The following is a 27,805-nucleotide window of genomic DNA, read 5'->3' as shown; positions in this document are numbered from 1 at the left end:
CTGCGTGAGAGCGAGAAGATTGACTGGTTCCTTTATTTTATTTGCAGTGTGTGTTGGGGGGGCAGTGTGGTGAGATTGACTGATTCCTTTATTTATTTGTAGTGTGTGGGGGGGCAGTGTGGTTAGATGACGCATTAGTAATTTGTTGATGTTTGGGAGTCGTGTGAAGGCATGATTGCTGCAAAGTAAAAAAAAAAAAAAGGAGAAACGGGGGATCGTGTGTAACAGGAGTTGTGTCTTTAATTGATGTACTTCATTCTTTTCTGCTGTTCCGGTTATTAAGTGGGACTTAACAAAGGGGTGGCTTCAGGGTGTTTTCCTGCCTGCTGTCGGTAAGGAAGGGTAACGGATTTGTGGCGAAATTGAGGGTTATTATTTTGAGGGCTCTACGCACTACGGGGGTTAGATGGCAGGCAGTATTTCGGGCATCGTGCTAGCGGTGCTGCAGTCGGTGTGCTGTGCAGTTGTGATGGGGTACACAAATGGGGTGGGTAAGTTAAAAGATAAACAGGAAGCGAGGAACGGCAGTGTTCAGAGTTTTGTTTGGTACCTGTTTCGCTGGGTTGGTGGCGGTAGGATCAGGATTTTGTTCTTAATTTGTTCTTATTTGCCACTTTATTTAGTTATCCGTTATTTTCTCTCGCCAATTTACTGTTGCTAGCTTTCCTGCTTTTTAGACGGCCATTTTGTGGGGAGCATGGTTCAGTGCTGTTATTGAAATGGTGTGATGCAGTTCCTAGTAACGTCCTACAGAGGGCAGCAGTGCCTTATAGTATGTTGCAAGTCATTGGGGCGGGAGGAAAATGTTATGTTGTGAGGGAAAGAATTAAATTTGAAGTATATATAAATAAATAAACACTGGAATTTTAAAGTATATATAATGCTTAAAAAGAAATGCATTTCATTTTAAAGCATATATATAAAAAATAGGGATGTAACTTTAAAGTATAGGTATTTATTAAAGCATATATAATCAATAAATAAATAAAAGCATTGAAAAAATTTACCATATATTTCATTATGAGAGAAAACAACTGGAAGGTCAACATACAAAAACGTCTATGGACAATACAGGTAAGAACTACTTTTAAACTTACATTTTGTCACATTTTAACCATAACTGATTACTATTTCAAACAAAGAACTTTTGTTTCCTCAAAGCATTTATTTAGCTTGTGAGAACTCAGAGTTTTATGATAGATTACGAATTGGCTCAAACTTGATGTTGTATAAATTGTCTTAATTACCTCTTTCTAAACTGTCATTTATATAAATGAACAGATCATAATGGAAACAGATCATGATGTAACATTTCCAGTTGGGGACGTCCAAAATCGGCTTTCGATTATACCGATTTGGATGACCCTGTGAGGAGGACGTCCATCTTCCGATTTATGTTGAAAGATGGGCGTCCTTCTCTTTCTAAAATGAGCCCAATAGTCTACAAAACCTGGTCACAGGATCCCAGGCAGGATTATCATCAGGGCCTGGATCCCAGCTCAAAGCAGGTCCCTTGTAGGAATTGTTTATGCAGTGTTTTCAGTCTTTCTTTTAATCTTTATTTTGAGAGGATCCTCTGCCTTTACCACTGTCCACCCGGGGGAATTTGCAGGTGCCTCCACTGGTCCCTTGATCCTGGTGTAGTGTGTTCAACCCTTCTCTACGGTCCTGACTGCGGTTTCAGTGGTCAGCAAGGCTTGATAAGGACCTTCCTAGGAGGGCTGTAGCTTGGACTCATTCCAGGACTTGACCAGTACCCAATCTCCTGGCTGGATCTTGTGAACAGCAAATTCAAGTGGTGGAGTCTGGGCCAGTAACTCTTTCTCCCTTAAATGAGATTAAGAAGAAGACTGTGCCAGTATATAATTCTTTAAATACAGATCTTTGGTTTCAAATGTGGGTAACACCCCCCCCCACACACACACACACTTTCCCTTCATATAAGGTAACCCAAACAACATTTCATAGGAGGAAATTCCTAAGTTCCTTCGGGGTGCAATCCTGACTCTTAGTAGTGCAATTGATAAGCACTTTGTCCAGGATAATTTGGTTTCTAGCATTATTTTGGAAATCTGCTTTTTCAGTGTTTGATTCATTCTTTCCACCTTCCCAGATGAGGGTGGGTGGGTGCCACAGAGTGTGGAAGTGCCAGGTAATTCCCAGACCCTCCATCACTCCCTGCAGAACCTTGGAGGTAAAATGACTCCCTTGGTCTGAATCTATATTTTCCACTAACCCATATCTGGGAATTATTTGTTCCATGATTATCTTTGACACCCCTTGTGCTGTGGCTGAGGCCATTGGAATTGCCTCTACCCAGCTGGTCAGATGATCCACAATTACCAGTAAATATTTTATTGATTTATTTGTTACATTTGTACCCCACATTTTCCCACCTATTTGCAGGCTCAATGTGGCTTACATATCGCTGTGGGGCGAAAGCCTCCTCCAGTGAAGAAACAAATATAGAGTGATGTTATTTTAAATGAAATGGATATGTACAGACACATTAGAGAAACATAGAGAGGGAAGTTATATAGAGTTCATTAAGTTCATAACAAATTTGGGTTTCTTTGAATTGCTGGATTCAGGTAATTAAGTTGGGTCCTTAGGATATGCCTTTTCGAACACGTAAGTCTGTAGTGATTTCCAGAAGTTGAGGTGGTCGTATGTAGTTTTCACGGTTTTTGGGAGTGCATTCCAGAGTTGTGTACTTATATATGAGAAGCTGGATCCATGAACTGATTTGTATTTGAGTCCTTTGCAACTAGGGTGGCAGAGACTTAAATAAGAGCGTGATAATCTGATTGAGTTTCTGGTTGGTAGGTCTATGAGGTCGGACATATATCCTGGCGTATCACCATATATAATTTTATGGACCAGGGTACAAATTTTAAAAGTACTACGTTCTCTAATTGGTAGCCAATGTAATTTTTCACGAAGGGGTTTGGCCCTATGAAATCGCGGTCTTCCAAATACAAGACTGGCTGCCATATTTTGAGCAGTCTGAAGCTTCTTTATAAGATTTTCTTTGCATTCGGGGGTAGTTCTGTAAAATCCATCTGATATTTTGAAAAGGTCTAAACCCTGGTTCCCTTCACCCAGGGGTAGCTTTTCTAAGTACCTTTTTATTTATTTTCTGACATATCACACATCTTTCACAAATTTGTTTACCCACAATATACATTCCCAAGCCTCCACATCTTCTTAGTACTGCACTGATTATTAGGCTGGCCCTCTTATCTGCAGCAACGTATGTGTGGCCATTTCTCTTAAAATGATGCCAGTTGGACGTTTTTGTGTCTGCTTTCTTGGAGTCCAAAAGTTGGAATTTCACTTTTGAAAATGGCTTTTCTTTTTAGATGTTTTCAGGCTAAGATGTCTCTCTCATAGCTCATTTTCAAATAGGAAAGCCAGACATTTTTCCTGTTTGAAAATGACTGTCAGGTGGCCTTTTTTTTAATGTTATCAGCAAAATGCCCAATTCAGATTTAGATGACTTTTTGAAAATGCCCCTCCATAGTAATCCCCAGTGGAAGGAGGGTAGCTCATGGGGGATCCTGAGGGGGGGGGGGGGTATTACTCATGAGTGGGTGAGGGTTTCAGATGGGAGAGCAAAAAATGATATCAGGCCTCAGACGTTATGTAGGTGCTGGACAATATTCAGTGCCTGCACCTACTTAGCTAAGCAGCCTAAGTCAGGACTGCATTTTGTGTGGTACTATTTGGCCATTTAGCTATATGGGTACTGGCACTGAATATGGCATGTGCATCCACGGACCGTCCCAGCCTTAAACAGAAGCACATAAGCATCGCCAAAGTGGGACAGATCGAAAGTCCATCTGACCCAGCATCCTATCTTCAACATTGGCTAATCCAGGTCACAAATACTTGGCAAGATCTCAAAAGAATCAATATATATAAACGGCGAGTGACCGTACTCACTGCAAATGCGCAGTAGAGACTTCCCTCTCTGTCCCGCCCCCGCGTCAATACGTGATGACGGGGGGGGGGGCGGGACAGAGAGGGAAACTGCGCCGCCGACATTGCTACCGCTCCCTCCCCCCACTCGGAGTCGCCGCCGCCACCCCTCCACCCGGCCCGGGCCCTCTCTTCCCTTCTGAACTTACAGATCCATTCGCCGAACGCAGCAACGCACATCAGCTGAGCTGCAGTGAGCCCTTCCTTCTTTGCCTGTGGCCCCGCCCTCCTGTGACGTAACGTCAGCGAGGGCGGGACACACACAGGCAGAGAAGGAAGGGGCAGCTCAGCTGATGTGCGTTGCTGCGTTCGGCGAATGGATCTGTAAGTTCAGAAGTGAAGAGAGGGCCCGGGCCGGGTGGAGGGGTGGCGGCGGCGACGACTTCGAGGGGGGGGGAGCGGTGGCGACTTCGCGGGGGGGAGGGGAGCGGTGGTGACCGCGGGGGGAGGAAAACCTCTATACCAGCCCGTTTTTACGGGCTCAACGGCTAGTAAAATAGATTTGATGCTGCTTATTCAAGGAATAAGCAATTAGTTTTCCCAAGTCAATCTTAATAATGGTTTATGGACTTGTCTAACTGCTTTTACTACATTCTCTGGCAACGAATTCCAGAGTTTAATTACACGTTGAGTGAAGAAATATTTTCTGTTTTAAATTTAATAGTAGCTTCATTTCATGCCCTCTAGTCCTTGTATTTTTGGAAAGAGTAAACAAGTGATTCATGTCTACCTGTTCCACTCCACTCAGTATTTTATAGACCTCTATCATATCTTCCCTAAACTGTCTCTTCTCCAAGCTAAAGAGCCCTTGCTGCTTCAGCCTTTCCTCATAGGGCAATCGTCCCATCCCCTTTATCATTTTCATCATCCTTCTCTGTACCTTTTCTAGTTCTGCTATATCTTTTTTTGAGATGCGGTGACCAAAATTGCACACAGTATTCAAGGTGCAGTCACACCATGGAGCACCAGGCAGTGCCTACCGGTTATAGCCAACATTCTGTGACACTACCCATTAAGTGCCATTGAATATCAGTAGCCAGCCAGCTCAGCATAGTTTAAGGGGGCATATTGATCCTGTAACTCGCAAAGTTAGGAGCACATATCCTTTGAATATTGAGCCCAAAATACATAATCTGTAAGTACATAATTCTTGAATAACCCTATTTTTCATGTGTTAACACTTTTTTAAAAAGTACAATGCACTGCATCTAGAAGCAGTAAACTTACAGGAAGGAGCAAAACACTGCAGTATTTATGTATATGTTTGCACTGAAATACTGAAACTGTTTGTTTTACATTTAAGGTTATGAATCTCGAGGATGTAGTGACTCTGAAGAGTCCTCTGAAATAGACTCTTCACTGGACATTTCTTCAGATATCCATCTGGTGAAATACAACATAAAAACATTGCATGAAGAGGAGGAGGCGAAACTGGATGAAATTGATCAAGACGGTAAAAAATCAGGAGAACATAACAGAGGGAGAGACTTATTCTACAGCATCACCAATGGGACTGACAGCGCCTCTGAGGCCTCCGATTCCATTAACACTGAAGGCAGAAGCTGTATGATCAGCTGGTCCAGTGATTCTATGGATGCTTTGGAAGAGGATGACCTGGAAGCATGTTCTTCAAGCAGACCTGAGTTTTTCCACTTTTATGTACCCAGTTTAGACGAAATGCACAGTGAAGACAAAAGTGTTTTCTATAACGAAGGTGAGGAAGAGCAAAGAGAAAATGAACAGGCAGAATCTGATCCCTTTCTGTGTTTTCTGCAGGCATCACAGAGAGATGAGAGCGGAACTGAACAAAAAGATTTTTCCAGGTGTCCAGGGGACACCGAAGTAAAGGAGGAAAATGAACCGAGTCCTTTCAGTCTAGATTGTCGACTCTATGATAGCAATGTTATGGAATATTATAGCCTGTGCTCAAATGTTTCCCCAGCAAACAGCCTGGATAAAGACAGTAGCCCAGATAAGTATTATTTCAAAAATCTTCTAACAGAATTAGAAGGGGAGAAGAGGTGGGATGTGACTGAAACCAGTGAGGTGGACACACTCGTTCTGGACCCTCCTCCTGGCTTCGGAGATAGCAGCTCAGAGGAGGAGTTCTTTGATGCAGCGGACAGGCTCACACCAACTGAAACAGCATCAGGTGAGGAAACCCATGGTCACAGAAGAAGGGGGTAGATAGCTGTAAATCTGAGAGATGACAACCTCTGAAAAGATTTCTGGGATTATTTTACTGTGGCAATGTGATGGCAGATTCTGTTCCAGGAAGGTGCAAAGAATACATTAGCTGTTTAAAGTGTGAAAGTTAGTATATGTTTCAGCATGAGAACAAATTATAAGAAAATTAGACTGATAGTGTAGGTGCTACTACATTATATGCTGATGGTATGACATAAATGGTATTAAGACGGGGACAAAATTGTGCTAGCATCTTAAAAATAACTCATTATTTTTGACTGTTCACAGAATATCATGACTGTACAGTGCAGAAGCACTGTAGTAAATAAAGTTTGAAAGACTTGCCCCAGATTAAAAGAAAGCAAAATTGAAAGTGCAGCTGAGCACAAGACAGCCAAGTGATTGCTTTGAAGATTGTTAATATGTATTGTCATTTTTGGGTAACTGGTAGGTTGATCTAATAAAACATATTAGAACCTGCAAACAATTGCTAAAACTGATAACAGCAGTAGAAAACTGTACAAAACAATAGTTTAAACCTGTGATTTAATATATGGTAGGGAGGTATCATTTCTTTAATTACCATTTGCGGAGGAAGTAGTGTATAAGTACTGACACAACAAAAAAACAGTCTGGGGAAGAGGCACTGATTGTTCCCTTTACTATACACTATTTTCAAATTATCACTGGAAATCAGATGGCTTCCAAGAGACAGGAGAAAAGCAGATGTAATACTGCCCTACCAGGGTGGAAAGAAAGAGCAAGTCAAAAACCACATGCTTATTTTGATAGTGTTGAGTGGTGCACCTTTAGTTGCAATTGTGCAGGTTTTGAATGGCTATTTTATAAAGAGGAGCATTTTCGATATGACATCTTAAGTCCAACTTTGGACATTTTGCACAAAACGTCCAAAAACCGAACAGGAAAGAAGGTCATTTTCAAAAAGAAAAATGTCTATCTTTTTTTTTTTTTTTTCAAAAATACTATTTCGAACAAGGTTTGTGCTTTGGACATTTGTTTTTTGGTCCTTTTCTGAAAAAAAACCCGAATAGGTGCAAAACAGAGAAAATCAAGCCATTGGGATGTAGGAGGAGCCAGCATTTTTAGCAGACTGGTCCCCCAGACATCTCAGGAGACTAATGGGGCACCCTTGGGGGGCACTTCTGTGCACTTCATAAAAATGCTCCCAGGTACACATCTCACGTTTGCTCCCTTATCTTGTCCTCTGAGCCCTCCAAACCCCACTGTCCCCACTACAATAGCCCTTATGGGCGAAGGGGGCACTTATATGCGGTACAGTAGGGTTTGGTCACTGGGAGGGGTCACAGTTTCCACCACAAGTAGAGGGGGATAGGGACCCGAGTCCCCCACTCCATAGTGCACTGCACCAACCACTACACTACTCCAGAAACCTGCATTCTGCTCTAATAGACCTGGCTATAACATCTGAGGCTGTCATAGAGGCTGGTAAGTCATATTTTGATTCACATTTTTGGGAGGTAGGAGGGAGTCAGTGACCACTGAGGTGGTATTGGGGGCTCACCCCTGATTCCCTTCAGTGGTCATCTGATCATTTAGGGCAACATGTTGTTCCTTATTCGTATAAAAACAGGTCTTGCTCAAAATGTCTTAGTTTTAGTTTTGTTTTGTTCCATTATGGCTGAAAAAAGTCTTTAGTCTTAGGAACACTCAAATCCTGCCCTTAACATGCCACCGACATGCTCCCTTGAGATTTGGACGCACTGCAGATGAACATATGGGAAAACCATCTGCAAAATAAGTTTCAAAAATACTGATTTGGATGTTTTTGTGAGAAAAACATCCAAATGGTGCTTTATGCCACTTTTTACACATTTTTATCCTTCAAAGATGAACCATAAAGTCCACAAGCATCTGATATCTTATATAGTGGAGATTCTATATAAGGTGCCTAAAAAATTGGTGTGGGAAATCAGTGCTGACTAAGCGTATTCTATAAGCGGTGCCTAGATTTAGGTGCGGTATATAGAATATGCTTAGTTGATATCTCAGAGCCTAAAACTACACGCTTCTATTTACACTCATGAAAATGTGGTATAAATCCTGGCACGCAGATTTAGGTTCACTGGACCATATTCTATAACTACGCGCATAAATTTTGGGAACGCCCATGAAACATCCATTTCCCCCACCTATAACCATGCCCTTTTTGCCTGCGCATATTAAAATTTAGGCACTCTGCATTACACAATACGCTTAGCGATTTGTGTGCGTAAATTCTAATTATTGTCAGTTAGTGCTCATTATTGCTTGTTAAGTGCTGTTAACACTGATTAACTTGTTAAGCTAATTAAGTTACATGCATTTGTGAAGAAACAGTGTGTTTAAGCCTGTAAAGTGTATTGGATATTTTCCTGCATTAATTATGTCCTGAAGTATATTTCTCCTATTTGGCCAGCAGGTGGTGTTTCTTTGCTGTAAAGCTGTTACAGAGTAATGAATGTTCTATTCTTTAGTTTTAGCACACAAACAAGAAGCAAGAAGCAGTATATTTTGAAATTTTGTTCTTCTGGCTCTGATTGGCCCAGGAGCTCATTTCATTTGGAGAGTACTGGATTTTGCTCCAGTCTCAGCCAGGAAGAAGAAAGAGACATCTCTTTGCTAAGGCCCTATAAACAGTTACATTTGATAACTTGTGAGCGCCTATAAGTCTTGATCTTCGCAGGTACTTTCAGAAAGTATACAGATGTTTAGTTAGTGTTATAATTGATCCATATTTCATTTACCTGATATTTTTGTTGATTGCACTTTGTTCCACTGTTAAATTTCTAAGACAATAAACAGTATTTAGTTTATTGCCTCTCTGTCAGGACTGTAAAGAATCCTGGTGGTTTGTATGTTGGGTCTGTGAGTGCTTTCTGGGAACTATGGGACCACTGGGAGCGTGGCTGTATTAACCTAGAAATCACTGGGGATAATTTGAGAGCGGGAGACTCGCCCAGAGGCGGTTGTGATCCAGTCAGTCGGAGGAAGGTGCTAGTGTAGAGCATGAGCAGGAGGTGCAAAGGCAGAACTGAGTTGTGCTGGGGATAGAGCCTCTAAGTGGCCACAGGGTAACCCCAGGTGGGTGGCTAGGCATTTCGTGACAGCGTTGTTATAGAATGTATTTAGATTTTGGCACGGAATGCTAGGTGCGATATATAGAATCCGGGGGATAACGGATAATGGCTGCCAACCAGTTCAATTGCTTGTTTACATCTCTCCAGTCATTTCAGTGGCACTTAACTGGTTATCTTCATGGAAAATGACCAGTTAGTGCCAAATTCAAAAGTAACTAACTTGTGGGCATTCAGGGGTGGAGTTGGGTTAGATGCCGATATTCAGCCTCTCGCCGCTTAAACCAGGCCGCGTAAATAGCAGTCTTGTCTTTAAACAGATTGGCTTATGTGGTCAAGGGCTGAATATTGACTTAGCCAGCAATGTGTTAGCTGGTTCAAAAAGAAACAGATATTCTCCGAGGACAAGCAGGCTGCTTGTTCTCAGTGATGGGTGACATCAACGGCAGCCCCAGGAACGGAAATCTTCCTAGCAACAAAACGTTTGCTAGAGCCTTCGAGAGCACGCACCGCGCATGCGTGGCCATCTTTCCGCCCGCTGCGCGAGAGTCCCGCTTTAGTTCTTTTTCTCCGCGGTTAGAGAGTGACTGCTTGCGGTCTCTCTCCGTTCGCCCTGGAAGAGCCTTCGCTGATTTTTCAGTTTTTCATCTCCTTTTTCCTCGTTTCTTTTTCTTTAACATTGTTTCTCTTAAATAAAAATAAAAACAAAAAAAAACCCTAACCTTTATTCTTAGTTTTGGTCCTTTTAAGTTTTCTTTCGCTTCTGTCGCGGCCCTCTTAGGCCGCGCATCCGCATTTCTCATTTTTGTGCCTTTAATTTGGCACAATCGAGAATTTTGATTTCGCCGCCGCTATGTTTCAGTCCATGTCATCGAGGATGCCCAGTGGCTTCAAGATGTGTACTCGGTGCAACCAGGCGATTTCGGGTACTGACCCTCACGCGTGGTGTCTTCAGTGCCTTGGGCCCGACCATCGCCCAGACGCATGTAGTTGTGTCTTAGCTTGAAAAAGCGGACACAGGCGTCGACAAGCTCTTCGGGATCGTCTTTTCGGAGCTTCACCCAGTTCTTCAATGTCGACATCAGTACCGTGGTCGGCGGTGTCGATATCGGCACCGGAGATGGCATTGACCTCAGGAGCGCAGGTAATGGCTGTCCGGAGACCACACGCTAGGAGCAGTGAGCCATCGAGTGGGTCTCCACCTGCCTCGAAGACTCCTGCTACGCAGGCCCCACGTGACCCACCACTCTCGGACCTGACCCCGAGGAGGAGTGTGGATTCCACGCCCTCCTCATCGGTACCAAGAAGTATCGATGACATGCATCGAGCAAAGGTGAAGAAGCATCGTCATTGGTCTCCGAAGCACGGTACCGGGGTGTCGAAGGATTCGGCACCCATGAAGCGCCGACACCGAGAGGAGCCCTCACCCTCCATTCAGGAGGTGTCGGTGCATCGGTCTTCGGACAGCCCGGTACCGCCTCCTCGACCTCAGCAGATTCTGGACCCGATTCCTGAACCAACCCCGCAGCCTTGCTCGACAGCGACTCTGGACTAGCGCATCCGAGCCACACTTCCAGCATGCGCCCAGACAGGCCCCTGCAGCTCCCCAGCAAAAGCAAAGGACGGGCTTTTGACTGGCTCCAGTTGAGCATAGCCGCTATAAAAGTGTCCGTGCCGAACGATCTACCGATCAGGGGGAGGTTACAATTTTTTCACCAAAGGTGGCCTCTCATAACCTCCGATCAGTGGGTTCTTCAAATAGTCCGGTTAGGATACTCCCCGATTTGATCTCCAGACCTCCAAATTGCCCACCGGGAGCTCAGTCCTTCAGCTTCCAGCACAGGCAGGTACTTACAGATGAACTCTCCGCCCTTCTCAGTGCCAATGCGGTCGAGCCCGTTCCACAAGGGCAAAAAGGGCTGGGATTCTATTCCAGGTACTTTCCTTGTACAAAAGAATACAGGGGGATGCGTCCCATCTTAACCTAAGGGCCCTGATCAAATACCTGGTCCGAGAAAAGTTCAAGATGGTTTCCCTGGGCACCCTTCTTCCCATGATTCAGCAAAATGATTTGCTATGGACTTAAAGGATGCTTATACACACATCCCGATACTTCCAGCTCACAGGAAGTATCTTTGATTCCGTCTGGGAACACAGCACTTCCAGTATTGTGTGCTGCCCTTGGGCTCGCGTCTGCACCCAGGGTATTTACAAAATGCCTGGCAGTAGTTGCAGCGTCGCTATACAGACTGAGAGTGCATGTGTTCCCTTATCTCGATGATTGGCTGGTGAAGAACACCTCAGAGGCAGGAGCTCTACAGTCCATGCAGATGACTATTCAACTGCTGGTGCTGCTCGGGTTTGTTTTAAATTACCCCAAGTCCCATCTTCTCCCTGCTCAGAAATTGGAATTTATAGGAGCTCTCTTGGACTCGCAGACGGCTCATGCCTATTTTCCCGAGGCAAGGGCAGACAATCTTCTGTCCCTCGTTTTCCTTGGCCAGAGCATCTCAGCAGATCACGGCTCAGCAGATGTTGAGACTTCTGGGCCATATGGCCTCCACAGTTCATGTGACACCAATGGCCCACCTTCACATGAGATCTGCTGAATGGATTCTAGCTTCCCAGTGGTATCAGGCTGCAGGGAATCTAGAGGATGCAATCCAGCTGTCCACCGATTTTCACAATTCCCTTCGGTGGTGGACAATTCGATCCAATTTGACCTTGGGACGTACCTTTCAAATTCCTCAGCCTCAAAAGGTGCTGACTACGGATGCATCCCTCCTGGGGTGGGGATCGCATGTAGATGGGCTTCACACTCAAGGAGCATGGTCCCCTCCAGGAATCAGGTCTTCAGATCAATCTCCTGGAGTTGCGAGTGGTCTGGAATGCTCTAAAGGATTTCAGAGATCGAATGTCCTATCAAATTATCCAAATTCAGACAGACAATCAGGTTGCCATGTACTACATCAACAAGCAGGGGGGCACTGGATCTCGACCCCTGTGTCAGGAAGCCGTCCAGATGTGGCTTTGGGCTTGCCATCATGGCATGTTTTCTCCAAGCCATGTATCTGTCAGGCGTAAACAACAGTCTGGCCGACAGGTTGAGCAGGATCAAGCAACCTCATGAGTGGTCGCTCAACTCGCTCATAGTGCGCAAGATCTTCCAAGCGTGGGGCAAACCCCTTGGTGGATCTTTTCACCACTCAGGTCAATCACAAAGGTCACTCAGTTCGGTTCCAGACTTCAGGCCCACGACAGACTAGCGTCAGATGCCTTTTCTCCTTCATTGGGGGAAGGGCCTTTATGCATATCCTCCCATACCTCTGGTGGGGAAGACTTTGCTGAAACTCCAGCAGATCGCGGAACCATGATTCTGATTGCTCCTTTTTGGCCGCGTCAGATTTGGTTCCCTCTTCTTCTGGATTTGTCCTCTGAAGAACCTTGGAGATTGGAGTGTTTTCCAACCCTCATCACTCAGAACGAGGGGGTGCTTCTGCATCCCAACCTCCTGGCTCTCACGGCCTGGATGTTGAGAGCGTAAGAATTCGCTGCCTTGGGTCTTCCTGAGAGTGTCTCCCCGAGCTTGCTTCCAGGAAAGATTCCACAAAGAGGTGTTACTCTTTTAAAATGGAGGAGGTTTGCCATCTGGTGTGACAGCAAGGCCCTAGATCCTCGCTCTTGTCCTACACAGACCCTGCTTGAATACCTTCTATACTTGTCAGAGTCTGGTCTCAACATAGGCGGGTCGGTGGCCCAACTGTTTGGGGAGGCTAAAGGGGGCAGGGTTAGGATGGGGCCAGGGGCAGAGCTTACATCCATAATTGTCTGACAACACACAGAAAAAAAAATAAGTAAAACTAAAATAGTCACAATTAATACCTTTATTAAATTTAGATATTAGATATGTATCATATGACAAAGAATAAAGTGGTTGCCTCAAAGCATATACTAACCACAATTGCTCAACTGCAAAACACTATGCACAAATTTGTGCAAAAACACACTCAGAAACCTTAATGTACCATAAATATTACACTGGGCAGACCCTAATACACCAATATACCACCCATACGGAAAATGCAGACCGTCAACAATATGACGCAAGGGATCATAATATCACAATTCGCATGTAGAGCCACAAAACACTCTTTTAGGGTGAATAGTGTTCACAATGAGTTCCTTTTATTAACGACCACATGTAGATCCTTCAAGAGGTAGTGTGTCATGATGTAGGCTCTACACCATTTCTGATGTTTTGGTGCCACCTCAGTAAGGCCAACACACAATCTCCAGTGCAAAACACTATACACAAACTTGTGCAAAAACACACCCATAACCTTACCAAACCATAACACCACTAATTCTAAGGACAGGATGAGCTGCAACCTTATGCGTGGAAAGGCAGCACTGTAATTACACTGGGGCTCTAAAACACCAGTACACTACCTAATGAAAAACAAAACAAAAGGGCTACAAATACTACACACACTAGCAGAATACTGCACCTTGATCACACATGAAAAACACATGACAACAGATATGACACAAGGAACTAGAAATAAAAAAAAATATGAAGGCAAAATACTGAACTGGAAAGTTACCCTCAAGAAGTCAGACTCAGCATGCAGCAATACTAGAAAAAATTGAAACTTACGTGCAAAATATCACAGATGCACATTTCCAAAAGCTGACATATTCCAATTAATAAATTCTGAATAAAATACTTTTTTTCTACCTTTGTTGTCTGATCATTTAGTTTTTCTATTCGCTTTGGTCCCAGTGTCTTCTGTTTTATGCAGTGTCTTCATTCCATTTGATAGTTTTTTCTCTCACCAGGTCCACCATCCTCCTGTGTCCTTATGCGTCCTGCCTACCATCTGTAGCCCTGTCCCTATCCTTTCCTCCAGTTTCAGCATCTGCCCTCAAAGTGTTCCAATCCAGCCCTTAAATCAGCAACTTTCCCTCCATCCATATCCAGCATTTCTCTTCCCCTCCCCTCCACCATGAGCATCTACTTCCCTTCCCTCCATCCCATGTCCAGCATTTCTTTTCTCTCCCTTTCCCCTCCATCCATGTGCATCTCCTTCCTTTGTATTTCCTTCCCTCCATTCCTGTCCAACATTTCTCCTCTCTTCCCTACCCTCCACTCCATCTATGTCCAGATTTCTCCTCTTTTCCCTCCCCTCCATCCATATGCATCTCCTTCCAGTCTTCCCTCCATCCATCCATCCATCCATCCATATCCAGCAACTCTCTTCTCTCCCCTGCCCTCTCCTCCATCCATATCTAGCAAATCTCCTCTCCCCTGCCCCCTCCAGTCATCCAAATCCAGCAATTCTCCTCTCCCCTGCCCTCCCCTCCATGTCCAGTGATTTCTCCTCTGCCCCTGTCCTCCCCTCCATGCCCAGCGATTTCTTCCCTCTTCCCTCCCTCCACTCCATCTGTGTCCAGATTTCTCCTCTCTTCCCTCCCCTCCATGTCCAGGAACTCTCTTCTCTCCCCTGCCCTCTCCTCCATCCATATCTAGCAAATCTCCTCTCCCCTGCCCCTCCAATCATCCAAATCCAGCAATTCTCTTCTCCCCTGCCCTCCCCTCCATGTCCAGTGATTTCTCCTCTGCCCCTGTCCTCCCCCTCCATGTCCAGCGATTTCTTCCCTCTTCCTGCCTTCCACTCCATCTGTGTCCAGATTTCTCTCCTCTCTTCCCTCCCCTCCATGTCCAGCAACTCTCTTCTCTCCCCTGCCCTCTCCTCCATCCATATCTAGTGTAACCCTATGGGTTAAATTTTAAAAGATTACCTGGCTCCTTCTAGATCTGGTGTAGAGACAGTGAGCAGCAGTGCAGTGAAACTGAGTAGTCTGTGTGCATGCGCTGAGTGTTCCGCATGCTGATGGAACTTCAGGAGAGTGACAAACAGCTCAGGCTGGCAGTTGGGAGAGAGCTCTATTGGTGAGAACATGTTACTAGGGAAAGACTGGAAGAAAGTTGATGCTGGAGATCATCACCTGAAAGAAAAGGTGCCCACCGTCAAGAGAGCCAGAGAGAGAAAACAAGAGAGCAGCTAAGTGACTGAAACTATTTTAAAAAAAGTGCACATAAGAGAAAATAGTGAAGGAAACCTGAACAATAAGTGAGAGATAACTAAAAGAAGAAGAAAAAAAGAGTAGAGGAAAACTTACATGTTGGGATCCTTGGGGGTCTCCGGGGGTCTGAGGGACAGGAGAGGGGAGTCTTTGAAGAGTCTAGTGTGTTTGCAAAATTGAATGTACTTAAATGATTTATGTAACTAATATTTATACTTATCTGAAAATGCGCTCAATGTTTCTAGAGACTAAACTGATTTGTGTTGCAAACCTGTAATTGAAATACATATGTTAAATTGCAAGCTGGTAAGATTTCGTTAGCATTTAAATATAATTCAACTAATAAAAAAATATTTTCTTTTTATTGTTAAACTCCCTGGTTGGTGTTGAGTCATTTTGGGGAAACCCTGTGACATATTTGGTACCATCATTTAATACCTTGCTCTGCCACCAGGGGGTTTACACTAGCAAATCTCTCTCCCCTGCCCCCTCCAGCCATCCAAATCCAGCAATTCTCCTCGTCCCCTGCCCTCCCCTCTATGTCCAGCAATTTCTCTCCCCCGCCCTCCCCTTCCATGTCCAGTGATTTCTCCTCTGGCCCTGTCCTCACCCTCCATGTCCAGCGATTTCTCCTCTCTTCCCTGCCCTCCCCTCCATGTCTGATTCTCCTTTGCCTCCTATTGTCCTCCGCTTCCATCGATGTCCAGTGACTTGCCCCAGCCCCACCTGCCCGCCCTCAGCTCCCTGACAGCCCTCCTCTCCGTTCCTGCTGATGCCGCTCAGCGTTTAAAACTTTTTATTTTGAGTCGCAGCGACGGCTCACCTCCAGCCTTTCCCTTCTCGCTCGCTCAGTGTTCCGCCCTCGCGGAAACAGGAAATACCTCATCAGAGGAAGGGTGGGATATTGAGTGGGAACTAGGGAAAGGCTGGAGGTGAGCCGTCGCTGCGACTTAAATAAAAAGGTTTAAATGCTGGGCGGCCACAGCAGGCACGGAAAGGACGGAGGGCTGTTGGGGAGCTGAGGCGGGCTCAGAGGGGGGTGAGCGGCGGCGGAAAATACAATTTGCTACATGTGGGGAGGAGGCAGGCGGGAAGGTCACAGCTTGACTGGGGAGGCTTAGCCTCCCCAAGGCCTCTTATACGGGGCGCCTATGGGTCTCAAGACCAACTCCGTAAGAGTTCATCTTAGTGCAATTAGTGCTTATCATTATCGTGTAGAGGGTAAGCCTATCTCTGGACAGCCTTTAGTTGTTCGATTCATGAGAGGTTTGCTTTTGTCAAAGCCCCCTGTCAAACCTCCTCCAGTGTCATGGGATCTCAACGTCGTTTTCACCCAGCTGATGAAAGCGCCTTTTGAGCCACTGAATTCCTGCCATCTGAAGTATTTGACCTGGAAGGTCATTTTTTTGGTGGCTGTTACTTCAGCTCGTAGAGTCAGTGAGCTTCAAGCCTTGGTAGTGCATGCTCCTTATCTCAAGTTTCATCACAACAGAGTAGTCCTCTGCACTCACCCTAAGTTCTTGCCGAAGGTGGTGTCGGAGTTGCATCTGAACCAGTCAATTGTCTTGCCAACATTTTTTCCCCGTCCTCATACCCGCCCTGCTGAACGTCAGTTGCATACATTGAACTGCAAGAGAGCATTGGCCTTTTATGTGGAGCAGACAAGCCCCATTCAGACAGTCTGCCCAAATGTTTGTTTCTTTCGATCCCAACAGAAGGGGAGTCGCTGTAACGCACCATTTCCAATTGACTAGCAGATTGCATTTCCTTCACTTATGCCCAAGGTGGGCTGACTGTTGAGGGTCATGTCACGGCTCATAGTGTTCGAGCCATGGCAGCACCGGTGGCCCACTTGAAGACAGCCACCATAGAAGAGATTTGCAAGGCTGCGACGTGGTCATCAGTCCACACACTCACATCTCATTACTGCTTTCAGCAGGATACCCGACGTGACAGTCGGTTTGGGCAGTCGGTCCTGCAGAATCTGTTCGGGGTTTAGAATCCAACTCCTCCCCCCCCCTAGACCCAATTTTGTTCTGTTCCAGGCTGCACTCTCAGTTAGATGTTTACTTCGTAGGTCAATCTTTGTTATGTCCTCGCCGTTGCGAGGCCCAATTGACATTTGTTGTTGTTTTGAGTGAGCCTGGGGTGCTAGGGATACCCCATCAGTGAGAACAATCAGCCTGCTTGTCCTCGGAGAAAACGAAGATACATACCTGTAGCAGGTATTCTCTGAGGACAGCAGGCTGATTGTTCTCACAAACCCGCCCGCCTCCCCTTTGGAGTTGTCTTTTTTCTTTGTTACTGCTTTATAATTTAACTAAAGCGGGACTCTCGCGCGGTGGGCGAGAAGATGACTGCGCCTGCGCACTCAAAGGCTCTAGCAAACTTTTTGTTGCTAGGAAGATTTCCGTTCCTGGGGCTGCCGTGGACATCACCCATCAGTGAGAACAATCAGCCTGCTGTCCTCGGAGAATACCTGCTACAGGTAAGTATCTTCGCTTTCAGTGCTGAAGCTCAGACAAGGCCCGGATTTGAATATCTGGGAATAACATAGTACATAGTAACATAGTAGATGACGGCAGAAAAAGACCTGCATGGTCCATCTAGTCTGCCCAAGATAAACTCATATCTTGAATTTGTATCTGTCTTTTTCAGGGCACAGACCGTATAAGTCTGCCCAGCAGTATTTCCCACCTCCCAACCACCAGTCCCGTCTCCCATCACCGGCTCTGGTACAGACCGTATAAGTCTGCCCTCCCCTATCCTAGCCTCACAACCACCAACCCCTCTTCCCCCCACCTGCTCCGCCACCCAATTTCAGCTAAGCTTCTGAGGATCCATTCCTGCTGCACAGGATTCCTTTATGCATATCCCAAGCATGTTTGAACTCCGTTACCGTTTTCATTTCCACCACCTCCCGCGGGAGGGCATTCCAAGCATCTACCACCCTCTCCGTGAAAAAATACTTCCTGACATCTTTTTTGAGTCTGCCCCCCTTCAATCTCATTTCATGTCCTCTCGTTCTACCGCCTTCCCATCTCCGGAAAAGATTTTTTTGCGGATTAATACCTTTCAAGTATTTGAACGTCTGTATCATATCACCCCTGTTCCTCCTTTCCTCCAGGGTATACATGTTCAGGTCAGCAAGTCTCTCTTCATACATCTTGGAACGCAAATCCCGTACCATTCTCGTAGCTTTTCTTTGCACTGCTTCCATTTTTTTAACATCCTTCGCAAGATACGGCCTCCAAAACTGAACACAATACTCCAGGTGGGGCCTCACCAACGACTTGTACAGGGGCATCAACACTTCCTTTCTTCTGCTGATCACACCTCTCTCTATACAGCCTAGCAACCTTCTCGCTACGGCCACCGCCCTGTCACACTGTTTCGTCGCCTTCAGATCCTCGGATACTATCACCCCAAGATCCCTCTCCCCCTCAGTACCTATCAGACTCTCCCCGCCTAACACATACGTCTCTCGTGGGTTTCTACTCCCTAAATGCATCACTTTGCATTTCTTCGCATTGAATTTTAATTGCCAAACCTCAGACCATTCTTCTAGCTTCCTCAGATCCCTTTTCATGCTTTCCACTCCCTCCCGGGCGTCCACTCTGTTGCAAATCTTAGTATCATCCGCAAATAGGCAAACTTTACCTTCTAACCCTTCGGCAATGTCACTCACAAATATATTGAACAGAATTGGCCCCAGCACCGATCCCTGAGGCACTCCGCTACTCACCTTTCCCTCCTCCGAGCGAACTCCATTTACCACCACTCTCTGTCGTCTGTCCGTCAACCAGTTCCTAATCCAGTTCACCACTTCGGGACCTATCTTCAGCCCATCTAGTTTATTTAAGAGCCTCCTGTGAGGAACCGCGGCTGAATGTCGGGGAAAATATATTTCTATCCCATGGCTGGCTTTCACAAACACCATTGCCCATAACATTTGAATATTGACCAGTATGTACGTTTATAAATATCCTCAAAATACGTATCTCCTTTAACTTCCAGCTTAGTTGATCTATTAAAAAATACCCTCATGAAGGACAATATTATAACAAAGCACCTATAGTTAGTTCCTTAAGGGCATCTAGTTAGGGCCTATTTTATAAAGGAATGTCTGCACCTACTTTCTCTTATAGAATACCAGTATAACTGGGAATATACAGGCACATGTGCTTAAGCATAAGAACTTATTGCAGCCATAGAGCTGGTGTAAATGTGCCAAGTAAATGCCACAGAAAATCCGATTATGGACCTGGTGAGCGAGACTTATCTGAATATAGACTCCATACTCTCTAGAAAGAAGAAGGGGAAAGATAAGATATAATACAAATATTCAAATATATTGCAGTCTACTAGAAGATAAAATACCAATGGTAGCATTTTTCATGAAATAATAAATTCAAGCAAAACGAGCCATTATTTACAACTGAAAAGAGAGATGCTCAAAAGAAATCTGAAAAAAATAGTTTTTTACTAAGAGAGTGATGGAGGTAGCAGAGGTTACGCTGGTGGCAGAATTCAGGCCTGCTTGGAATAAATCCAGAAGAGGACCATAATGGTAAGAAATGGGAAAGGGAAAATCACAGCTTGCATATCCGGACAGCATTGTAGGCAGACTAGGTGTTCAAGGGGTCTTTATCTTTCAGTATCTCCTATTGGGTCAATACTGACAAGCACTTATCTGGATAACAACATCTGCTATCTAGATAAATGCTTGTAGACTGCAATGTTTAGAAGCACTATCCAAATAGTGCCTCTTAATATCCTTACAGACCACCTCTATACTATGCATTTAGTGCTAGGGTGGAGCCAGGGCAGTCCCAGAATGTATATGGATAGTGACAATATTCAGTCTGTTATACAGATAACTTAGGACAGATAGAATGGACCCAATATTCAGAGGATTTGAGCCTCTCTACTGTGAGAGTGCCTAACTTAGCCTCTTTGAAAATTTATTAGGCCTGAGTGCTTAAATTTATACTCAAACTTTCATTAAAGTCTTAAATTTAGGAGCATAAAAAATGAGTGGCAGTAGAGTCAATTCAATGATTAATTCTATAACTGGGCACTACAAGTTGTGTGCCCAAATTACAGGGGCTGTGATGTGCCAGGGGCGTAGCCAGCAGTCCATTTTTGGGGAGGCCCAGGAGTGAACTATGGGGGGATACAAATTTCCTCTCCCTTTCTTCCCCCTGCCGCGTTAGGTTTCATACTTTTGCTGGAGGGGATGTCAAAGCACCGCCAGCCAAAGAAATCCAGGTCACCCCCATCTTCCTCATTCTGCCTCCAGAATGAGGAAGTCAGCATTATGCTTCCAGCCGCTGACAGCGCGAATGCCATTGTTGAGGCTGGGAGCACACCGCTGACTTGCTGGTTCATGAAGAAGCATGAGGGGAAGGGAGAAGTTCAGGCAGCAGATTTCTTCAACTGACAGGGCTTTAGCACCCCTGCTGGCCATTGAAGTGGTGCTGCGACTTTGGTGGGGGCTTGAGCCCAAAGTGAGGGGGGGGGCAGGCCCCCCCATGGCAATGCCACTGGCATATACACACACATAAGTCAGCATGTCAATAGGTGTAAATGCATGTGCCTGAATGCAGCAATTTAGTGTAAATTACAATATTCTGTTATTTACGCATGTAGATGTTGGACACTCGCATTCACTGCCCCTGCTCTTTGCCCTCCTTGCTTTTACACGCTAAGGCAGTTGTGCGTGTAACTTATAGAATATCACTGAGTCAGGGTGGGGTAAGCTCCAGAGCAACAACTGCTTATGAGGTCTGTCTATCCTCCCAACTCTTACCTGCTGCTTCCTCCTCTGATAGTTCTCCTCTTAGATGAGAATCACATTTGGCCTCACTGTACTTATTCACCTTGATTTAAATATGTTTATGATCTTGTTTTTGTATTTATGATATTTTATGTATGTTTATTTTTATTCATATATGCTTTTTAGATGTCCATTTGAAATTCATTATATATATCTATATATATATAGAGAGAGAGAGATAGACAGATAGATATAGATAGATATATATGTATATATAGATACCTTTCCTTTGTTTGCAATATTCATGTTTTATATTTGTTACTGTATTTGTTGTTATAGACTCCTGAAGAAGGCGCTATGGCGCCGAAACACGGCTGTGTTGAGTCAACCATTTGCAATAAATATCATTGTGTTATTAAAATATACGTCTCCCCCATTGTTTGGATAGAGCCTATTTTCTCTACCCCTCCTTTGTTTTCTCTTATTCACCTAGGGTTCACCAAAGGATTAATCCTGCACAGCCAATATAAGTTGTCACTGGCAGGAGTGGGACTAGAACAGGCCATCAACATGCCACAGCTGTCATCTCACCCACTGCAGCAACACCTGTTCTATCCTGTGCCCTGCCTTTGCTGAAAAACATCCAAACCAGGTTTGAGGGAGACAGGGAGCTGCAATTGGAAGGCAGATGTCCACTAAACATGTCCAATTTCTCTTGTTTGCTCTACACACTTTAAGATCCTGAAGGCTCTAAAGCAGAGGTTTTTAACCCAGTCCTCGGGGCACACCCAGCCAGTTGGAGTTTTCAGGATATCCCCATTCAATCAGATAAATTTGCTTGTACTACCTCCAGTCTATGCAAATCTACCACATGTATATTCGTTGACGGTATCCTGAAAACCTGACTGGCTGAGTGTGTCCCGGGGACTGGGTTAAAAACCCCTGACCAAAAATACCAAAGGCAGGTGGCACCTTAGAACAGTGACTCTCAAACCTGTCCTGAGGGAACCCCAGCCAGTGAAGTTTTCAGGATATCCACAATGAAAATGCATTCTAAGTACATAAGAACATACGAGTAGCCATACTGTGTCAGACCAATGGTCCAAATAGCCCAGTATCCCGTTTTCCAAACAGTGGCCAAGCCAGGTCGCAGGTACCTGGCAGAAACCCAAATTGTGGCAACAATCCATACTACAAATCCCAAGGCAAGCAGTTGCTTCCCATGTCTGTCTCAATAGTAAACTATGGACTTTTCCTCCAGGAATTTGTCCAAACCTTTTTTAAAACCCAGATACACTAACCACTGTACCACATCCTCCAGCAAAGAGTTCCAAAGCTTAACTATTCGTTGAGTGAAAAAATATTTCCTCCTTTTTGTTTAAAAGTATTTCCATATAACTTCCTCGAGTGTCCCCTAGTCTTTGTACTTTTGGAATAAGTAAAAAATCGATATACTTCTCGTTCTACACCGCTCAGGATTTTGTAGATTTCAATCATATCTCCCCTCAACTGTTTCTTTTCCAGGCTGAAGAGCCCTAATCTCTTTAGCCTTTCTTCATATGAAAGGAGCTCCATCCCCTTATCATTTTGGTCAGTCTTCTTTGAACGTTTTCTAATCTTTTTTGAGATACGACGACCAGAACTGAATGCAATACTCAAGGTGAGCATGCACCATGGGGCGATACAAAGGCATTATAGTATTTTCGGTCTTATTCACCATCCCTTTCCTAATATTTCCTAGCATCCTGTTTGCTTTTTTGGCTGCCGCCATACACTGAGCAGAGCTAAACACCATATAAGGGAAAATACCTCCTTATATGGTGTTTAGCCCTGCCCAGTTCATCCCAGAATGCACTGGGCAGAGCCTGGGCACCACCATTTTGTTCCGGGCGGGCCTGAGGCAGGAGGGAGGAGCCGTTGCTCCTGTCCTCCTGCCTCCACTTTGTTGTAAAGGTACAGGAGGGGCAGGGTGGGGGTCGGTTATGGGAGGGGGGGTGTGCACGTGCAGGGGAAGGGGTTCTGTCCACTGGACCACCATAGAAATTAAAAAAAAAAGGTTTGTGCTGTCATGAGGGATTATGGGGGGAGGTCATGGTCCACTGGAAAAAAAGATTGGGGTAGTCAGGGTCTACTGGACCACCAGGCTAAATTAAAAAAAAAAAGTGTGGGGTCGGTGAGGTCCAGTGCATCAAAGCTGTCAAATGGATTTGACAGCTCAAACTTGCAAACAGTGAGGATGCATAAAGGGGGATTCGTGTAGCTCATTTGCAGCTTTGTGTATCGCTGGCTATTAGCGATTCGTTAAATTTTAGCGAGACAGCCGTATTTTATAGTTGCCTTTGTGCATCAGGGCCCATGTCAGAGGGAAGGCTCTGGGGCCAGTATGAGCCCATTAGGCTCAGAATAAAATGGCGTACCCCAAATTCATAGACTTTAAGTCATGTAACCTTGATGTGCAAACTAGCTACACCACAGAAACATAGAAATCAGGAGGTCTTTGCAATACGGTAGACTGTAATGTACTATGTAATTCCATACTATGTAAGCCGCACTGAGCCTGCTACCGAGCGGGAAAGAGCGGGGTATAAATGCAACAAATAAATAAACAAATAAATAAATAAAGCTGCTAAACAAGTGACCAGAGTAAGTGAGTCATCTTAAATAGCCAGTGATAACCAGCAATACAGTGTGCTGGAGTCATCAGGTACCTTGGTGTTATGATTGGGGTCAGAACCCCTCTCAAACTTACCTCTTTCCTGGGGGTCAGCTTCTTAGCTGGCTTCTGTTTCTTTTGTCTGTCCTGTCTGAGCTGGCTCTGTCTCTCTGTGCTGGCAGCTTCCAGCAGCATGGCTCTAATTGTTTCACTATACTGCACCTGTGTGTGTGTTGCCTGAGTTGCTCTACCTCTCTTTGGGTGTACTGACTTCAAGTGCTTCACAGTGTTGCATTGGTGTGGGTTGGGCCTCTCTGGGTCAGTGTGCTTTTGCCTAGATCTAGGGAGTGTGACATCATCAGGGAGGGCCTTGATAAGGAAGTGGTGTTGTTTCCTTCAGAGCCTTTGCAACAGTGGTGTTTGCTTTAGGTAGGGTGGTGCAGTGTGCACTTCTGACTTTGTGTCTAGTTTCCCTGCTTGCTTTTGCTAAGGGCCAGGTTAGTATTAGTGCAGTGTGCACTGGTGACTGTGTGTTTAGCTTTCCTGCTTTTCCCTCTTGGTTGTGGAAGCATTGCTGTGTGTAGGGCTTTGGAAGCTCTGTTGCTGATAGAAGTACTTCAGGGTTTGGTGTTGTTAGGAACACTGCAGAGTTTGCTGTTAGAAGTACTTCTGGTGTTTGTGCTATTGGGAGCATTGCAGTCTTTGTTGTTGGTGTTTGGTGCTTTAGAAGCACTTTTGGCTTATGTGTTAGCTTCCCTCCTTGTGGCTCCCCTGTCTTCCCTTTTAGTGCTAGGAGCTCTTCTGGTTGCTTGCCAGAGTAGTGCTTAGGAAGCACCTGGTTAGTTGTATCTAGCTTGCTAGAGCAGTGCTTAGGTAGCTTGTTAGTTTTGTGTTTAGCTTATTAGTGTAGAGCTCTGCTTGTAGCTTGGTGCTTAGTAGCACCTGTGTTAGCTTTGTGTTTAGTTCCCTGCTCTGCTAGTTTAGGGCTTAGGAAGTCCCTTTCTTGAGCAGGGCTTAGGAGCTCCTGTTTAGTATAGGGCTTAGGAAGTCCTTTTGTCAGTTTACTGTTAGGAACACTCCTGCTGGTTTAGGGCTTGGGAGCACGTAGATCAGTTTAGGTTTAGAAGCACTTCTGTTTCCAGTCCTGGTCCCTATGTCATCCGGTATCCAGTAAGTCCTGCCGGCTACTCGAACCCAGGAGCTCAACTCTTGGGGGGCTTAGTAGCTAAGTGCAGGTGAAGCTGTGTGGACCAGTCCGGTGTGCTCCAGTCCGGTGTTCCAGTCCTGTGTCCTCCAGTCCGGGGGATTCCAGTCCAGGATTCCAGTCCATGTGTTCCGGTTCGCTGGGCAGTGCCTGCAGTCCCTGCCGGTGTGCTTGCCCAGTGTTGGTTGGTGGGTTTTGCCTGCTGCTGTCGCTCCTCGGCAGCAGCCCAAGGGCTCATGTTTGCTCCAGAGCCCAGCCCCGCGGGCTCTGAACCTGAGAACCTGACACTTGGAGGAATGGAGGAGCAGATGACATACAAGTGAGTACGACAACTGGAGCCATAGACGTGGGAGTTGTAACTGGAGAGATGCAGGCCGCCACTGTATGAGGTACCATACAGGAAAAAATGTAGGTGGAGTTATACCGGCAGCTGCTGGAGCTAGTGCTATAGACGTGACTGCATCAGCTGATGCCAAAGAGGTGAGTGCGGCAACTGGTGCCCTACATGCAGGCATAATGGGTGTTCATATAGGTCGGTGCGTTAGGTGATGCTGTAGGAGTTGGTAGTATAGAATTGGCTGCAGCAGCTGTTGACATACAGGCGACTGCTCTTGAATCATATAGGAAGTTACAACAACTGGTGCCATACAGGTGGCAACTGTATCTGTTGCAGAACTGTAGAGGCTGCAACTGAAGCCACCCCTGTAAACACTGCACCTGAAGCCACGCCTATGGCTGCTGCATCTGAAACCATGACTGTGTGTGGAACAGCCCTGAGTGTGCTTAATCCTAGTCAACCTGAGGATGGTGCATCTTGAAGCCATGCCTGAGGATGCTATGTGTACCAAATACACAGCTATTCCATCAGTGTCACATCTACAGCCACTGTATCTGTGCCCTAAAGGTAAAAGTTGCCCTAGAGGCCACTATAACCAGAGTACCATATAGGTTATCAAAACTGCCATGCTGTACTGCTAATTTCTGGAATAAGTCTCAGGCAGCTATGACATTCAGCCAACTGTAGAAGGTGCTAGAAAACTAGGTATTTTAGTGGCAGAATGCATCCAGCTGAGTAATACAGGTAGGATGGCAGCAATGGAGCTGATGTGGATGTTGTAGCTATGCAAAACACAAGGGCAACACCAGAAGCTGTTGCTGAGAACACAGGAACTGCTGTGAGAGAACTACTCAAATAGATTCTTACAGGTGAGCCACACAAGTGGCTGGTGTAGCTGTGGAACACAGATGATAAATGCAACCCTGAAACACAGTAGCCTGTTGTCACTGTGCAACTGCTATTACTGTGCAACAAAGGAGGAAGCTGCCACCATGCAACTCAAGAAGATGCTGCCACTATGCATCAGAGGAGGCTGGCGGTTCCTGTCAGCTCATAACTCAGGAGGTTGCTGCCACTACGCAACATAGGAGATTTTCACCACTGTGCAGCACATGTGATTGCTGATGGTTGCTTTGACTAAGCATCCCAGAAGGATGCTTCCACTAAGCAGCACATGAAATTGCCAAAATTACATAGCACAGGCGATTGCTTGAATAGCAGAGCATAGGAGTTTGCTGGAAGAGTGCAGCCCAGGAGGCAGCTGCAACCATTAAACACAGGAAATTGGTGCAGCTGAATAACATAGAAGGTTACACTGAGCAAAAACCTGCAGAGGGGTAAGTTGCAAGTGTGCAACACAAGAGAGTAATGCAAGTGTTTACCATAGCACGAGCATACCACAGATCGAATGGTAAAGCTGTGCAATTGGCAGAAAATCCAAAATAGAAACATCATTGTATATCAATTTACGGTAGAGTATCCTAAATCACCTTCCTCAGCAAATGAATGAGTAAGTTAGGATGAAACATAGAGCCCATGAGGCTTAGAATAGAAGACAAGTAAGTTATATTCAGTTTGAAATACCATCGAACAGTGCAGATAAGAGACACAGTTGAACTACCATTGTTGTGAAATATGATGGTCTGATCCAGATCAGAATAATTTCCTCCTTTTTTTTAAATAGCTTCCATAGGAAATGGGAGCTAGCTTCTTTAGCTTGGAGCAAAGGAGTCTGGCTTACAGAAGAACAAATCGGAACTTGAAATCAGCCCTCAAAGAAAGCTCATTCCTCAGCTGAGAAAAGAACTGAGATCCTCAGACCAGAAATTCAGCTGATGTCTAGAAAATACATGAGACTACCCCAGAGGTGACAAGAGCTTATATAAATTACAGCAGATTCTCATACAATTGAAATACCTGCTCTGAAAGAGAGGTAACTTGACATTCCATATCATCATGCTGATCAATCCATAGACTGGTGGGTTGTGTCCATCTACCAGCAGGTGGAGATAGAGAGCAAACTTTTGCCTCCCTATATGTGGTCATGTGCTGCCGGAAACTCCCCAGTATGTTCTCTATCTCAGCAGGTGGTGGTCACACACAGCAGCAGCTCTGGCTAGGCCTCCAAGCCTAATTTTTAGGTTTTGTTGAGTGCCTGGGGTTGAGGGCTCTTCTTGAGCAAGTGCAAACCTGGTGGCGCCAGGTCCCTCCTTTTCTCCCCCCTCCCGCTGGCTCCGTAAAAAAAAAAAAAAAAAAAAAATTGTAACGTCCTTAAAGGCGTTTATTTCGACGTTTATTTAAACGTTTATTGCAGCTACTCACTGGGACACCAGGTCGTTACAGCTCGGAGCGGAAAGCAGGTAATTTTTACCTTTTTATAGCGGGCAGGGGGTTCCCCGATTGATCTCCATGTGGCCTATGGCGTCGGAGGGCGAGGGCGCAAAGAGTCGCTCCCCGGATCGCTGTGCGCTTCTAGAGGGGA

At 45.3% G+C, this 27,805-nt stretch overlaps 1 protein-coding gene across 1 annotated transcript in view; it reads left to right on the top strand.

Moving 5' to 3' along the window:
* The first annotated feature begins 406 nt into the window (after positions 1-406).
* Positions 407-27,805, top strand: part of LOC115462065 (FERM and PDZ domain-containing protein 1-like) — an 84,280-nt gene continuing 56,881 nt past the window's right edge. The window contains 2 exon segments of the mRNA XM_030192109.1: positions 407-491; positions 5,285-6,133. Coding sequence (XP_030047969.1) covers positions 407-491; positions 5,285-6,133 — 934 coding nt within the window.

This window comes from Microcaecilia unicolor, chromosome 2, assembly GCF_901765095.1.
Source record: "Microcaecilia unicolor chromosome 2, aMicUni1.1, whole genome shotgun sequence".
Taxonomy (NCBI): Eukaryota; Metazoa; Chordata; class Amphibia; order Gymnophiona; family Siphonopidae; genus Microcaecilia; species Microcaecilia unicolor.
The sequence above is the reverse complement of the archived record's forward strand: the minus strand, read 5'-3'. Positions and strand labels throughout refer to the sequence as shown.